We start from the raw sequence: 17,817 nt of genomic DNA, 5'->3' as shown, positions 1-17,817 counted from the left end.
AACTGATACGCTGTTTAAACTTCTGTATGTTAAACCTCATTTGAAAGTTCCTCAGTAAGTTAGAATGACTAATCATGAATAAAATTGAAACTAAGATAATTTCCTTTTAGAAAAACCAGTATCATATGGCTCTGTGTTGAAAGTATGTGCATTACAGATTTATATCAGAAGTCAACTTCTATGTAAGTCTAAAAATTTTGAGCTTTGCTTAGTTGAGTTAGTAAGGCATTTCCTTGTTTACTGAACTAGAGTGATTTTGGATGGGGAAATTATAGAGTTAAACACTATCGGGTTAGTTCAAGGGTAGTGCTTGACAGGAAGCCAATTTAACCTGAGTTTAGAACTGCAGGTTTAAATGCTTTAAGGCTCTCGGTAATATAAAGGCTGAGGAAACAGGTGAGTAGGAAAAAGCAGTCTCTCTGTTGAATGAAAGAGAGATTTAAGAAGAGCCATTGTGAAAAATACTTCTGTGATTATGGATTCAACCAACAGTGAAAAGAAGAAAGTAGTTGTCATTGGTGGTGGATTGGTAAGATTTTAGATCTATTTGTATGTTTTACTTTTTATGCCTTTTTATTATCATCATCATTTTTATTGTACACTTAAAGAAACTTACATTTTTCTGTCTAGGTGATTTTATTTTATAAGTTTAAGTGGTACTAGTTCTGATTTTTACCTATTGGGAAATAATGCATTATTGTATACTACTTTTATTTAAAGATGATCTCTTTTTCTCTCTCTATTCTTTGACATTTTGGTTTAGAATTCCCTTAAGACTTTAGGCTGTGTTTCCTTTTGTTTTTGGTAATTAATACTGGAGAACATCAATTTTTATCTTAAATTTTATTTTCCATATGGATGTGGGCTCTATGCATGTATGATATACAAATTATTCCATTTAAAACTAAAAATAACTCAATACCATAATGGTGTCTATGCAGAGTTGTCAGATAGACCAATCTCAATCAACTAATAAGCCACAAAACTTTATTTTTAAAAAATAAAATTAGATGATTCTTAGGCAAAACTGATTGGCATATTCATTCAAAACACTAGAACTTCTAGTGTGTAGGAACACAGCCTATATCTTTTAAATTAATAAACTGACTCATTCAACTCAAAATACAAAGTGGGAGCCAAACGGGGGGGAGGGGAAACTTTTAAAGTTTTTTTTTTTTTCATTTGAAATAAGCTCTTGTGCAATAAGTTCATTCAAATAAATAACAAGTACACTGGAACATCTCTTTCTAATGCTAGTCTGAGTTCCTATCACTGTGCCTTGCTTATGGTAGGCACTTACTAAATGTTTTGTGAATGAATCAGACTATACTATGAGATAATTTGATCTTTCAAGAACGACCTCTCCTCTGGGACTTCACACAGCACCTTGTTTTTCATCTCTCTAGTGCACTTATCAAGTTTGAGGATTATAGGATTATAGTTATCCGGGACTGCGTCTTGTACTCCTACTAGACTGTGATAATTGTCTTTTATTTAAATTTTGTATTTGCTGCCCCCCTTTATCCAAACACAGGCCTTTATATACTATTGCTTTCGTTTGGTTGTATCTGACTCTGCATGACCCCATTATGGGGTTTTCTTAGCAAAGATACTGGAGTGATTTGCCATTTCCTTCTGCAGTGGATTAAGGGAAATAAATAGTGGTTAAGTGACTTGCCCAGGGTCACACAGCTAAAAAGTGTCTGTGGCCAGATTTTAACTCACGTCTTCCTGACTGCAGGCCCAGCACTGTATCTACTTAGCCACCTAAATCTTTACTGAATGAGTGAATGAATGAATTATAGGTGAAGAAAATATTATAGTGTTATAATTATAAACTATTGAAGTTATAACAACTAACAGGGTTCATAGCACCATTTATTGGGAGTCCTTGGGCATACATAGTAAAGATTGAATACATCTCTCTCCTTTCAAAGTTTATAAATCCCATGTGAATTGCTCTGTCTCATTTGGTTACTAAAATACTGGTTGGTTTCCCTGCTTCAAGCCTTTCCCTACTTCAGTCTAGCCTCCAATGAGCTGTCAGAGTGATCTTCCTAAAGCTTAAGTCTGACCATGTCACCCTCACCCCTCCACCCCCACCATATCCCATTCAATCAACTCAAATGGTTCCCTATTGCCTCCAGGATGGAATATAAAATCCTCTATGTGGCTTTTAAAGTCCTCCATGACCTGTGCCCTTTCTACCTTTCCAGTCTAATTACACCTCGCACTCCCTGCTCCCCACCTTCCACTGTACTCAGCAATCTAGTGGTACTGGCCTCCTTGCTGTCCTTTCCACAGGACACTCGATCTCTTGACTCAGGGCATTTTCACTTACTGTGCCCCATCACTGGAACTCTTTCCTTCCTCATCTCCAAATCCTAGCTTCCTTTAAGTCTCAGCTTCATCTTTTCAAAAAGCTCCCTTAATGCTAGTGCCTTCCCTGATTATCTCCAGTTTATCATATATATATATATATAATATATATATTATATATATATATTTATATATTTTGTTTCTATATAGTTGTTTGCATGTTGTCCATTAGAGTGTATTAGACTTCCGTTAGTCTGTAAGTGCCTCGAAAGCAGGGACTGTCTTTTGCCTTACCTTGTATTCCCAATGCTTATCACAATGCCTGGCATGTAGTGGGTACTTGACAAATGCTACTTGACTGACTGACTCAGGAGAGAGAAAGATCACTCCTGGCTCAAAGAAAATGGGGAAGGCCTTATGGAAGTGGTAGCATGTGGGATGAATCTAGAGGAATGGTTGGTATCACTAACTCTGATGATCATAAAGAATTAAAAAGAAATTAACATTGTTTTATGAAAAACAGAATCTATAAGGACAGCATTAGACCTCAAAGAGAAATTAGGCATTTCTCCTTTGATTTAGATTTGGAAGATGACCTTTTAAGACCAAGTAACATTCTCCTGGAGACAGTGAAATCATTAGTGGTAGCTCCACAGTGTCCCATAAAGCTAGCACTTTGTTGATCCAGCTCTCTAGTGACTTGGACATTATCCTATATTTTGTTTTTCCAAGTCAAATAAGAGGAAATATAGATGTGGTCTTAACTGAGGACAAATTTCAGGGAGTGCGCAAATTAGGATGAGAAGAAAAATTATGTTTTTATTTTCATTAACATCTATCTTAATCTCAGTTTTTCCTTCATTGATGAGTGTAGGCAAGAAGTCACAGAGTAGTGTTTGGCACCACTAGACTACCCCAAGGGGGTCTCTGACACAAAGAAAGTTAAGAACTCCAGTCTAGAAATTCAGCCTAGTCTTTTGATACCTTGGGAATTTGCCCTGACTATATGCTTTTTAAAAACTTGATAGTTACAGTGTTGAAGGAGTAGGAGAATTGAGGGAATCATATCTTCTAGGTATATTGAAATTCTGCGTCTCTGTGTGCATGTATGTGCATGTATGTGTTGTTTTCCGTTGTAACAAAAGATGGGGCTACTACAAATGTTTACTATCAGTGAGAGGATCTGCTGAAAAGATCGATGAATGATCAGGAGTCCAAAGGTTGACCTTTGAACCACAGTTGAAGTTGTTCGAACTCTATTTTTGATGGCTGTCTCTTGGATCTGCAAGAAACTCAAACTCTTTCCTCAAAAAGCTCTTAGCCATCCCTTATCAGATTGACAGATCCACTGCTGCTTTTGCCTTTTGGAAGTTTGCAGGTGAATCCCATATTAGTTACAGTCATATTTTTTGAATCTTGAAAACATTTTCTTCTCTCTCTGCTATTTAGACATTACTCTTACTTCACTTTATCATCCTGTGAAATGAGGACATACAGTCCCAAGGAGTTCAGACCTGAATGTCTTAGCTGCTCCAAAGGCATAGATGGTGTATGAAGGTCTCATTTGGAAGGAGGAGAAGTAGCTGCTGCAGCAGGGCTCTCTGTTATTTGTGGTTCTCAATCTTGAGTGACTTATTTTGCTTCTTTTTCCAGGAGGTGGTAATGGTGATGGTTGGTGGTGGTGGTAGTAGTAGTAATATATGATATTTATATGAGATAGTTCTTTAAAGTTTGTAAAGTGATTTGCATATATTATCTTGTTTGATCCTCACAACAGTTCTATAGAGGAGAGGTACCACAGATTTTATTATCCCTGTTTTACAGATGAGGAAATTGAGGCTTAGAGAGGTTATGTGACAGTATTAACCTAACCATTTCTTTCCTTCAGTTTGCTTTCCCCACCTCTTTTTTTTCTTCTTTTTAAGAAGCCATCTGTGCCTAAAGCAAAAGTCTTGTGGGTTAATCACATCGTGTATCTTTTTCCATAAGAGCCATTTCATAAACTAAATTGAACATTAGTGGTAAGTCTCAAATGTTTTTTTACAGAAAGTGAAAAGAGGAAATAATTAGAAAATTTTTAGACTTCTTGTAATGTTTCACCTGATCTTTCTTCCCACCCACCATCCCCCAACTTTGGCAACTGAACCCATGGGCTCAGTCATACTTTACCCTAAACTCTGGGAAGAATCCTGGTCCTGAATATAAGGAACAACATGGAAGTGGATTTGTGGCTTAGCATTATGTTAGATTTGCTGCTTACTCTTTTCTGACTTTTGTTCCCCAGTAATTGGGTTCTTGCTTTGAACCCCAGTTGCGCAAGACACTTGTAAGATATGTATATGCTCATGTAAGAGAGCTGTGTCCATTTGGGTTGTTTGGATATGTCTAATAGGTGCCACGGACAGATCTCTGGAATGTGGCCCACCCCGCTCTGGGGGAGATTATGATTTTTGCCTTGAGGGGAAACAGGAGAAGGGCCGTGGCTGACACTTGTTAGTTTTTCACCTATCTCCAAGAAGAGGGACTGGGCTAGACTTATATCTGTCTGCCTACCAAAGACATTTCTGGTCTAGGAGTACAATAGGTTCAGAAAAAAAGTCACATCTATGGTCACTCTTAAAGGGGAGAGTACTCTTAGCTTATTCTCATCAGCTTGGCTTCTTTCCAACAATTATCAGTTATACCCACAGCACCTTGAACAAATGGTGAAAAGTGGATAAACCAGTTTATCCAAACAGGAAACAAAAAGAAATTGGAGAAGTTATACAGACAGAAGTATACTAGGAAACAGATAAGAGTAAACAAATTCTTTTTATGGGAGTGGCATAAGATATTAGCTTCAACCAAGACATAGGGCCTATTCTTACCCAATGGAAAGTTCTCTCTCCATAACTCAAGGAAGGCAAGTTGGATATTAGGAATATGCTGAGGAGCCAGCTTCCCCTACATGTCTTCAGCTTCCAAAGTTTTTCCCTCTCTTCTCTGTCCAACCACACATTTCTCCTTAAAGGTCTAACACCAATTCCATGTATACTTGGCATTCTTTCTGATAGTTCATAGTCATTTCTCCTGCATATGCAGCTGCATGCATAATGCCCCAGGCTTGGTCAAAAGCCCAGTTACATGTTGTACACAAATCCTCCCAAAACTGTATTTCCTATCCCTGAGCCCTTGTGACTCATATTGTCATGACTATGACTGTTCCTGATACATGTTGCCAAACTTCCCTAATATGTCCCATGCTGGACCTCTACCAGTTCTTGGCTGCTTAGACGTCTCATCATTCTGTTCCTTGCCCCTACTTGGAACTTATAATCTTTTTTATCTTGGTGATCAATTGTCCTTTAGTCTACAGACTGGAATTCCCATACATAGAATCATAAGAATCCTAGAGTTGTAAAAGATCTTTGACAACATCAGAGCCAATCCCCATCCATTTTCAACAACACCCACAATTACAGCCTCTACTCAAATGCCTCAAGTGATAGGGAACCCATTCTGTCTTGAGGCTACCCACTCCATTTTTGTTTAAAAATTTTTGCTTCTATTGCCTTCTTATAACTTCTAGCTATTACTAGCTCTGCCCTCTGAGACCAAGAAGCATCACTCTAATCCTTCTTCTATGTGAACGCTCTTCAAATGTTTACTAACAGTAATCATGGCATCTCTAAGTCTTCCCTAGGCTAGTCATCTCCATTTCTTCTCATTTTCCCCCATAGAATGTTGTTCTAAGTTTCCTTATGATCCCGGTCATCCTCCTCTAAATTAATTCTAGTGTCTAAGTGCCCTCCCCAATACGTGAAAGCAAGCACTGAATAAAATATTTAGGCCAGAGTAGACTATAGAGAGACTGTTATCTTTCTTGTTCTCGGTGACAAATTAAGCTCCTCGGGCTGACAGTTTGCCCCTTTTCAAAAGCTATTAATACTATTCTGTTTTAATGTAAAAAGAACATGTACACTTATAAATTCAAAATCGGATTTAAAAATTCCAAAATTATAGGGATATGGACTTAGAACTTTGATTTTATTAACATAGGGAATTCCCTAAGGGTGGAAGGAAACTTTCACTAAAGTAAGCTGTCACCTCCATTGCAGTTCATAACCATAGAAAGTTACCTATTAGAGGTATTGACAGGTTAAATGATCTGTGCAGAGTCATACAACCAGTATGTGTTAAAGGTAGAACTTCTGGTCTTAGCTTTGGGATCAACTCTCTTTCCTCTAGGCTACACTCCTTCTAACATAGTAAATTAGTATTGCTTAGAAATTTAATAAAATAAGTAACATATATGTAATGGGGGACAGACGGGAAAGCTCACTTAGAAGTGTGAGGGTAATGAAACAAGTGTTTATGGAGCACCCACTATGTGCTAGGTACTAAACTAAGCACCGTATATTATAATATTATCTCATTTGATCGTCACAGCAACACTGTGAAGTGGATTATATTATTACCCCCATTTACAGTTGGGGAAACCGAGGCAGACAAATTAAGGAACTTGCCCAGGGTCACACACCTGGTGAGTATTTGAGGCTAGTTTGAACTCAGGTTTTCCTGACTCCAGGCCCAATACTCTATCTACTATCGCACCTACCAAGCTGCCTCTCAGTGTTCTAGGTAACTTTTCTAAGAAGCAGGCACAGAATGATGCAACGCTCCCAGTGATGTTCAGGGAGCCTGCTTCCAAGCATGTGTAATAGAGGGCCTGGCTTTCTCCTTTGGAGCACGTACAGGTGTCCTATGACTTTCTCTTGCCTGCATACTGTTTGGCAAAGAGGGGCTTTTTGATTGGCTGCTGAGCCAGAACTGAGTAGGGATTCAAAAGATTCCAGTGACTGGAGCTTTAGTTTTGTTTTCCTCCCTGACTACATTTGAATAAGGAGTTTAAACTATTGTTGACTTTTAGTTGGGAAGGGGGCTTTGGACGCTTGCTTACTAAGAGCCACCATGAAGAGGGTAGGAATATGGCCTCCTGAGTAAATTCTGGTATGGACTGCTGACCTTTCAAGATCTCATAAGGCCCCGCACCAAAGGAAAGAAGATGCAATAAAATCAGAGAAAAGGAATTTGGAAAGAGTAGATAGCCATTGGATGAAATAAAAAATCTTGACCAAATAATATTTTTCCTGAATAAAATTAGAGTAATATTCTCATACATAAAATTATAACAATATAGCAAAAGAGAGAAGAAAAAAGTCAATGGCTAGGGTGGGTGCTAACATTAGCAAGGAAGGGGACAAGATAAACCAGAGTGGACACAAAATCTCAGGTACAGTGACCCAGATGACCTTTGAGGTCCCTTTCAACTCCATGATTCAGAGGTGTCCTAAACAAATAAGGGTCATTACAGAAAGGTCATGAAGTGAGTGACTTAATTTGTGTGGACTTTTGTGTTTAACCAGGAGTTCTTCAGGCTCTGATAACTAAAGAAATCCTAAACCACAGAAAAATGTGCAGTTTTGTAAAGCATTCGACATCATGATTTTATGTGAACCAGCCGTTATTTAATGACAAATAAATGGAATCAAATTTGTTATGACTTTATGTGCTGCCTAGTGGAGTAGTTAATTTATATACTAAGTTTTCCTCTCCTCTTCCCTTTCTTTCCTTCTTTTTTTGAGTTTGGGCTGACTATGTCACTGCCCTGCCTCAGCTAGGCAGCTAGATAGTACAGTGGATAGAGCGCTGGGTCTGGAGTCAGGAAGATGTGAGTTCAAATCCTGCTTCAGACACTTCCTAACGTGTAACCCTGGGCAAGTCACTTAAACTCAGTTTTCTCAATTGCAAAGTGGGAATAATAACTTACTTCACAAGACTGTTATGAGGATCAAATGAGATAATATTTGTAAAGTCCTTAGACACTACGCGTGTGGCACATAGTAGGCATTTATATAAATGCTTATTCCCTCCCTCTCTCCCTGCTCAAAAATTTTCAGTGGATTCCAGTGTTCCTTTAGAAGATATAAACCCCTCAGCTTGGCATTCGAGGACCTCCGTAGTTTGGTTCCTACGTTCAGTTGTTTCAATTGTGTCTGCCTCTTTGTGACTCTGTTTGGGGTTTTCTTGTCAAAGAGACTAGAGTGGTTTGCCATTTCCTTCTCCAGCTCATTTTACAGATGAGGAAACAGAGTCAAATAGGATCAAGTGACTTGCCCAGGGTCACACAGCTAGTAAATGTCTAAGGCCACATTTGAACCCAGGAAGATGAATATATTTCTGACTCCAACCCCGGCCCTCTGTCCGCTGTGCCACCTACCCACTTAATGGCTTGATTTAGTAGTATCCTTTGGTGGCACAGTAGATAGAAAGCTGGCCCCAGAGTCTGGAAGACCTGAGTTCAAATCCTACCTTAGGTACTTACTAACTGTATGACCTTGGGCAAGTCACTTAACCTCTTCCTCCATTTCCCTCATTTGTAAAATGGGGATAAAAATACCACTTACTTCACAGAATCGTGAGACTTAAACCAGATAACATGTAAAGTACTTTGCAAAGCTTTAAAGCACTGTGTAAACACTAGCTGTTATCATTTCTAGAATTTTACATTTCAGTCAAACTGACTACTAACTGGTCTCAATCCATCCCTCCATTTCCTGCCTCGATGCATTCACAAGGGCAAATCTCTCATCCTGGAATGCCCTCTTTCCCAAAGTCTGGCACTCAGAGTCCTGGTCTTCATTCAAAGTTCAGTTAAGGGGCTCCGTTCTCTGTGAAGCTTCCTCTGTTCTGGTTTTCTTCCACCTACCCCCCCCCCCATAGTATTAATGTTCTTTTCCTCTTCAGATCATTTCCCTATGTAATATAGGTATGCTTTCTACATCGTGGGGGGTTGGAGCACAGTGCACCCTTGGTCTGGAAAATCTATGTAAAATTTTTTGGCTCTCCTTTCATGCCAAAGAAGTCCGACTTTTTTCTTTTTCTTTTATGGGGTGTTTACAATACCTTATTGTAAAATTTGGGTTACATATTTGGTCTTAAGCTCTGTGATGTCTTCTGGCCTTTGTTTGTCATCTGTAACTTTAGCAAAAATCCCCCAAATTCCTATTTAATTTCTTATGCCAACCCAGGATATAATGAAAATCGTGATGTGGAAGGATAACTGTACTCATTTGTATACATGACTGTATCCCTACCTGACTACCTCCATCACGTCTTCCCCTTTTTGCCTTGGACTTTGCACATTTTTTGGAGAAACTATGCCTGGACCTGTCATCAATGGAGGTAGCTTCCGGTGGAGGGAATCCCCCACCTATCAATCCCTTCCAGTTACTGCTCATAATTAATAGTCTTGGAGAGTTGCCTAGTGCATTAAGGGCTTGAATGACTTGCCCAGAGCCCCATAACCTGTGTTTGTCAGACGTAGGACTTCAGTCTAGGTCATCTTGACTCCAAGATCAGCCCTGTATCCAACATGTTACACAGACTCTCAGACTATGTGCTTTGAACATGCTATGAACTTAATAAATGTTTGCTGAATTTATTGGATTGAAATCCTCCAAAAACTTCCATCCTTTTTGCATGAACTGCTCTCCATCCCATTCTTGTACAAGTTTTTAATCCAAGCACAAGATTTTTTGGTTATACTGATTAATTTCCTCTTATTAGTTTAATCATTCTAGCCTTTTGATATAATTTGTGGAATACTAATCCTGTCAGCAAACCTATTAGCTATCTTTTCCATCTGTAAATTAGTAATGATGCCTTGTATGTATTCATATGTAATTGATGAAAATATTGAACAGAATCCGGTCAAGGGCAGAGCCTTGTACGAACCATTAAAGATCTCTTTCCAGGCCAACATCAATCCATTGGTCTTTGGGTATGGTTATTTTATTACAAATGCTTGAATCCAGGCAATTACTGACTGTGTATGTCATTGAACAAAAACCTTAACAACTCTGGGCCTCGGTTTCCTCATCTGTAAAATAGAAGTATTGGACTGAATGAGCTTTAAACTTCCTTACAGCTCTAAATCCTATGATCTAATAAGCAATGCTTTTGTCTTGTGCACATTTCTCCATCTTGCCCACAAGCTGACCTCTGAAGCCAAAAAGGTCAAAATCTGTGATCTGAAGCAATATCATTTAGTCCAACTCTTTTTTTAAATCAAGGATTTCTGTTATGTTTCGGTAGGACTACATAGAGACCCCTTCTACCTCCCCATTTTGTGATTCTGCTTTTGTTTATTAGTTTCTGTGAGTCATTTGTGTTTTGTACATTTTTTGGTGGAGTAAAATAAAGGCTGTCCTAAGAAGGACATTGATAGATTGGAGAGCATCCTGAGGTAGGTAAACAGGATGACAAAATACTTACCATAATTCTATGTTATATGAGGAGCAGTTGAAGGAATTGTGAATATTTAAATGGAAGAACAAAAGACTCACAGGGTAGGTGATATAAATTTTTCAAGTATTTGAAGCTAGGATTAGACTTCTTTGACCCCAAGGTTCAGAAACAAGAGCAAAGAGTGGAAGCTGCACTGAGACAAATTTAGGTTTTTTTTGTCAGAAAAAAATTTTTTAAACAATTTGAGCTATACAAAAGTGGACAGGATGCCTTAAAGATGTGAGAATTTTCCGGTCCTTGGATACCTCTAAGAATGAGATCAAGTGGTGATTCTTTTCAAATTCTTTTCAAATATTTGTTAAACTAGATTGACAACTCTCAAATTATCTGTGTATCAATATCCTTTCTATAGAATTTCCTTATCTTGAAAGCCAGTCACCTCTTAAAAAGAAAAATGGGTTAACCTGACATAAATTGTTCCTAATGAACTTACAGAGAGGCAGTGTGGTTTAATGGAAGGAAGAAAATATGCATTTATTAAGCATATACTATGTGCCAGACACTGTGCTAAAAGCTTTACAAATATTATCTCATTTGACTCTCACAACAACCCTAGGAGTTAGGTGCTAATATGATGCCCATTTTACAGTTGAGGAAATTGAGGCAAGCAGAGGCTAAGTGACTTGCCCAGGGTTACACAGTTCATAAGTGTCTGATGTCAGGTTTGAGTCCCCAGGTCTTGCTAACGTCGGGCCTATCACTCAATCCCCGATACCACACAGCTCTCCAGTGGAAAGAATACTGGACCTTGGGTCAGGGAGGATACAGTTTGAATCTTATCAACTTATTTAAAAGAGTCTCACGTTTCTTATCTATAACGTATAGATCGTAATGTTTATGTGACTTATCTCACAGGGTTGTTGTAAAATTCCTCTTTTTGAAAATGTTCCCCCCCCCCATTCTTGTGGCATATCTCTTCCTTTCCACTTTTCCTCCAGTGTCGTGACAGTGGTTCAGTGATCGCCCTATAAGTTCCTTCATTGCCCTCCTTCCTGTGCTCTACTCTCTTACCAGCTCTCACTTGCTGTCACCTCTCTGCAGGTAACTTCTGGATCTAGGTATCCAGCCCCACTCTGAATTTCAGCAGCTCATCACCTCTTGGGCATTTCAAACTGATTGTCCTAGGCATCTCAGAATCTCCTAAATTGAACTCATTATCTTTTCCCCTCCACCACTGGACACACCCCAGCCTCTTCCAATCTTCTTTATTTCTGTGAAGGCCTGATCACCACTCCTGCCTCCTACAGGAGAAGAAATGGGGGTGGATACAACAAGAGGCTCTTTGAATCAGATAAATTCCACAGGCAAAGCACCAAGTGGTATTTGCTTATTACAGAGAAAGACAGTATGAAGCAACTGAATAAAAACCAAGGACAAACATTGGACTTGATGTTAGAAAATCTTAGTTCCAATTCTAGCTCTGACCTCCCTGAGGCTCATTCCCCACTTGAGGATAAAGGAAGGTAATCATTGCATTCTCTACCTCACAGAGTTGTTATGAAGAAGGCATTTGTAAATAATAAAGCATTATGTAAATATGATCTAATATAACAGCTTGGCAAGGGTAGGCAAAGTAGCCTCAGAATGGGGCAAGACAGGACACATACGTTCAGCTGAGCTGTTTGTTTGTATAAGGAGCTCATAAGTCATGTGGTTATGTCTAGAAAATTTCATACATGTGAAAATTAAAGTTAAAAAAAAACAAAATTAGTGGGCAATTGTTTTGCAAAAGTATTCACCATGTTATTCCTTTAAAATGTTTCTTCTTTCATTTAAAATTATTTTCTTTTAAAAAATTAAAATTACAACTAACTTTTCTGTAACTTCTATTGTGTCAACTAAACTAATAATAATACCAGATTTCTGTAATGCTTTAGCATTATAAAAAAATTCTTTGTCCACAACAACCTTGGGGGATAGGTAATACAGGCATTATTATCCCCATTTAACAAAAGAGTAAACCAAGGCCCAGACAGGAGCAGAGTTGCCCAGGGTCAAGCGGTGAGTAAGCATAAGAGCTACAATTTAAACCCCATACTCCAGGTCTCATGTCCTGTGCTCTCTGTATTATATCATACAGATATTATGGTGTAGCCATAGTGACTTAAATCAGAGGTGGGCTCGTAGCACTCTCACGGGCAGCCTGAGTCAGATTAAAATGTAATTGGGATGAATTCCAAAGCTACTGGCAGAGAGAGGAAGGAACTTCCTGGAGCAGCCCTCCCAAATCCCTCTCTGAACATCCTTTAAAAACTCCTCAGAACCAATTTAGGAACAGGTGGAAGCAATGTGCCAGCACAGCCCGAAAGATCTGTCTCACTGAGATGGGACAGGAGCCTGGTAACGGGTCAACAGCAGCAGGCTGCACATCAGGGAGCCTGCAGTGGGGCTCTGAGCCCCAGGCCAATCCACGAGCAAGGGCCCCCCTCCATGAAAAAGAGCAGTCCCAGACCAGCAGCAGAGCAAAGGCCCCGCCCTCCCAGTGTAGACCATCAGCAAGGCCTCACCCCCTTTGCTGTAGCAAGGCCTCATCACACCCAGAGTCATCCAGCACCAAAACTCTGCCCCTAGTACCAGCTAGCAGCTAGACCCCATTCTTTGGCCTGGCCAGCAGAGAGGCCTCATCTCCATAGCAAGTCAGCAGCAAGATTCCATCTCTGGGGCAGGCCAACAGCAAGATCCTACCCACAGAGCAGGTCTCCTTTTTAGGAGACCCCACCCCTCAGTGCATGCCAGCAGGGAATCTCCCCACTCTGAGCCTCCCACCCACACAATGGAAGCTAGTAGCTAGGCCCTGAGGCCCAGTGAAAGTCAGCAGTAAGGCCCCAAGAAGCTTGGGACAGTGTAGGAGCAGGGCCCAACTCTCACATAAAAGTACAAAGTCACAAAATAGAAAAAAATGAGAAAAAAAATTTTAAAAGAACTTGACTATAGAAGGTTATCATGGTGACAGGGAGGCTCAAGGCACAAACTTAGGAGAGGACAATAGTGTCAAAGTGGCTACATGTGAAACTTCAAAGGAGAATGTAAATTGGTCTCAGGCCCAAAAAGAACTCTTGGAAAAGCTTTAAAAGGATTTTTAAAAACTACATGTAATCATATGAAAAAATGCTCTAAATCATTATTGATTAGAGAAATCCAAATTAAAACAACTCTGACGTACCACCTCACACCTCTCAGGTTGGCTAATATGACAGAAAAGGAAAATGATAAATGTTGGAGAGGATGTGGAAAAACTGCGACATTAATACATTGTTGGTGGAGTTGTGAACTGATACAGTCATTCTGGACAGCAATTTGGTACTATGCCTAAAGGGCTGTAAAACTGAATATGCTTTGATCCAGCAATACCACCGCTAGGTCTGTATCCCAAAGAGATTTTTTTTAAAAGGGAAAAGAACTTATTCGTACAAAAATATTTAAAGCAATTCTTTTTGTAGTGGCTAAGAATTGCAAATTGAGGGGATGCCTATCAATTGGGGAATGGCTGTATAAGTTTTGGTTTATGATTGTAATGGAACATTATTATGCTGTAAGAAGTGATGATCAGGATGATTTCAGGAAAACCTGGAAAGACTTACATGAACTGTTACAGAGTGAAGTTAGCAGAACCAGGAGAACACTATACACAGTAACGGTAATATTGTACAAGGAAGAACTGTGAGTGACTTAGCTATTCTTAGCAATACAATTATCTAAGACAATCCCGAAGGACTCATGATGAAAAATGCTGTGTGCCTCCAGACGCAACTGATGATGTCTGAGTACAGACTGAAGCATACTATTTTTCACTTTGTTTTTTTTAGTCTTCTTGCACAAAATAACTAATATGGAAATGTCTTAAATGATTGCACATGTATAACCTATGTCAGTTTACTTACTATCTTAGGGAAGGGGGAGGGAAAGAAAGGAGAGATAGAATTTGGAGCTCCAAACTCTAAAAAAACCCAACAAATGTTAAAAATTGTTTTTATATGTAATTGGGGGGAAGATAAAATATTATTAACATATGTATGTATATAATATAATGGGGAAATATTTAGCAAAATGAATAAAAGTACAGTAGAACATAGATAATGTTAGTATGTAGTTTACCAATTCGATATATGGCCCATTTCTATTTGAATTTGACACCATTGGCTTAAATCACTACCTACCAGTAATATAGAAACTTGATCTGGCAAAGTAGCTGCTAGGTAGTCAGAAGCTTTAGGAAAAAGAGTGTACTTTTGATATCTTTGTATACATTGCAAGGCCTAGCACCTTGCCTCACATATGAAATTCAATAAATATTTGTCAAATGATCATTTTTCTGTGTCTCATGAATATTTTTAAACTCCTAAAAGGATCTGAGGGAGTCCATGCTGTATATTGGCAGTATTGAATTACAAATGTTACATTAAATCAGAAAACTCTGCCAACCGACTTTTGTTAAAATGAGGTGCCAATAGAGAGTTAAGTGAGAGGGCTCTGAGAAAGTAGAGCTTCGACTCTGATCTGCATGTAGGTTACTGTTTTTCATGGATAATGAGTAAGGTAAATTCATTGATAGAGGTCACAAAATTGGATCAGATAGCCAACAAGCATTTATTAGGTGTTCACTATGTGCCAGATACTGTGCTAAGTGCTGGGAATACAAAGAAAGGGAAAAATACAGTGCTAGCCCTCAAAAAGCTCACTTTTTAATGGGAGAGGAGACATGTAGACAGCTATGATATATACAGGGTAAGTGGAAGGTAATCTCTGAACACTAGCAGTGGAGGAGTCTGGGAAAGGCCTCCCTCAGAAGGTGGGTTTGGTCTGAGTCTTGAAGAAAGCCAGGAGGAGGTGAGGAGGGAGAGCATCTCATCTATGGGAGACAGCCAAGGAAAAGGCACCAAGTCAGGCAATAGAATGCCATAGGCAAGGAACAAGAAGACTACCAGTGTCAACAGTTTGTACATTATATAAAGGGGAGTAAAATGTGAGATAACTGGAAAGGAAGGAAGGGGCCAGATCGTACAGAGTTTTAAAAGCCAATTGGTGTGATATGTTTAATTTTGATGACTTAAAATTTGTTCCATGTCAAAAGCCTATAGAGATATGAAAAAAATGTCTCTTTATTTTTAGGTGGGTGCATTAAATGCTTGCTTCCTTGCAAAGAGAGGTTTCCAAGTTGATGTCTATGAAGCCAGGGAAGGTAAGCAAAAAATCATGATTCTGTGGTTTTGATTCTTGGCCTTGTTTATTTTTCTAGACTTCCTTAATGAAAAGAAAAAAAAAGGAACTATTAGTGGGCCTTTAAATTCCAAAAGTCTATACAAAATAAACAATATTAATATCTTATTTAGAGAAATTGATTTCAAGGATTCGGTTTTGAGTCGGCAAACTTCCTCAGTAAAATTTTTAGTTTGCTATATGGTGTGTCTTCTGCCACCAACTACATTTACATAACCTGGAATTTGTTTCCTGTGTCTTAGATATTCGAGTTGCAAAATTTGCCCGTGGAAGAAGTATTAATTTGGCCCTTTCTCATAGAGGACGTCAGGCTCTTAAAGCTGTTGGACTAGAAGACCAGGTTGGTTGTCTTCTGTTGTTTCCCTAGGGCTTGTAGAGTATAATCCTCCTCTACTAAAATCTTCTTCTGTTGCTTCCTCATGAAGTGGAGTTTACCCTGGATTAATTCTTATACTCACCCTATGCCAACAGGGTATAAGATTTTCCAGCTTTTGTTGACTAATTATTATTATTATTTATTAATGGTAATAATAATAATAATAATTAACAGCTGCCATATAGCATTTTGAGGACTGCAAAATGCTTTATATGTGTTATGTCTTAGGGAAAAGCTGGAAAGGCTTTGCATATAGGGCCAGTGATGAATGTTGTCGCTTTTCTGAGGGGAAGCCTAGCTAAATTGGCTTCAGTACCTTAAAGACCTGTGATTTGATTGATGTAGGTTTACATTTTTTTCTGATGGATCCCACAACCTAAAGATATAGTCTTCATGAGTAACTGTCACAAAAAGAATTCATCTGGCTCCAGTCAACTTAAACAGCTACATTTGACATTACTCCATTTTCTGCACTCTGGATTCCAACCCAGCTGGCTTCCTTCCTATGTCTATGCCTTTGTCTACGTTGTCCCCCATCAATGGAGTGCTCTGCCTTCTCATTTCTGCCTCTTAGGATCCCTAACTTCCTGCTAGGCTCAGCTGAGGTGCCACCTCCAATGACAAGCTTTTTCTAATGTCCCTAGTTTGTTCATATTCTTTCCTACTTCAAATTATCTTGTACTTATCTGTGTACATGTTGTATACCCCTACTAGACGATGAGTTTCTTGAGGGCAGAGAGTATCTTTAATTTTTAAAAAATTTAAAAAATTTTTGTCTTTAATTTCATCTTAGCACAGTACCTTAAAAATAGTCACCATTTGATCAGTGATCAGTGAGTGAATGAACACTTTCTTCTTCAAAGTTGATTGGTACTCAAACCTACAGTCAATTGTACCCATATTTAGAAGCCTCTCCAGCTTTTTAGGACTCACCCGAGCCTTTCAAAACACCTCTATAGCACAGTGAGTTATCAGTGTGAGGGAATACCAACTACTTCCCAGTAATACCAAGACAGAACCACAGAGTAACACAATCTCAGAGGTAGAAGAGAAATCAAAAGCCATTTACTCCAACTTGTACCCGAACAGAAATCTCCTCTAAAATATCCCCAAGTGGTGGAACTTGATGATTTCACTTTAACTAACTCTCCTACTATTATACGATCCTATTACTAAAATAAGTTAATTTTATGGCTAGGGGTATATAATTGTACCTCAGGCTCACATAATTCTCTACCACCACAATCACAATCACTCTGAACTCCTAGTTAGAAAAATAACATTAAGGTCTTTGACTCTCTCTCTGACTTAATTTACATGTTTATTTATCTCTAGTTAACTCCTGGCTTCTTTGTGATTGAGGCAAAATTCAGGTTACCAGAAATGATTGGGTAAAGAAGCATCAGGGTATGCTAATAGATAGGCACTAGGAAGGGAAGTTGGGGAAAAGAGCAGCCCTTTCTTGGAACTTTCCTTGATCCGTGAGAAGATATATACAACTGATAGCCTCAGCTCAAGTCTTCTGTTCCTAGTTGCCTGTGAGGCCAATGGCCATC

General features: G+C 38.9%; 1 protein-coding gene across 2 annotated transcripts in view; it reads left to right on the top strand.

Moving 5' to 3' along the window:
* Positions 1-328: 328 nt before the first annotated feature.
* Positions 329-17,817, top strand: part of KMO (kynurenine 3-monooxygenase) — a 56,230-nt gene continuing 38,741 nt past the window's right edge. Inside the window, exons 1-3 of one of the 2 annotated variants that reach the window (XM_036756760.1) lie at positions 329-529; positions 15,778-15,847; positions 16,128-16,225. In XM_036756760.1, the coding sequence (XP_036612655.1) occupies positions 476-529; positions 15,778-15,847; positions 16,128-16,225 (222 nt within the window). In that variant the 5' untranslated portion in view covers positions 329-475. The remainder of the gene's footprint in view (positions 530-15,777; positions 15,848-16,127; positions 16,226-17,817) is intronic. The other variant, XM_036756761.1, reaches the window with a different exon arrangement.

Source organism: Trichosurus vulpecula, chromosome 4 (genome assembly GCF_011100635.1).
Source record: "Trichosurus vulpecula isolate mTriVul1 chromosome 4, mTriVul1.pri, whole genome shotgun sequence".
NCBI lineage: Eukaryota > Metazoa > Chordata > Mammalia > Diprotodontia > Phalangeridae > Trichosurus > Trichosurus vulpecula.
This window is presented reverse-complemented; position numbering and strand designations above follow the sequence as displayed.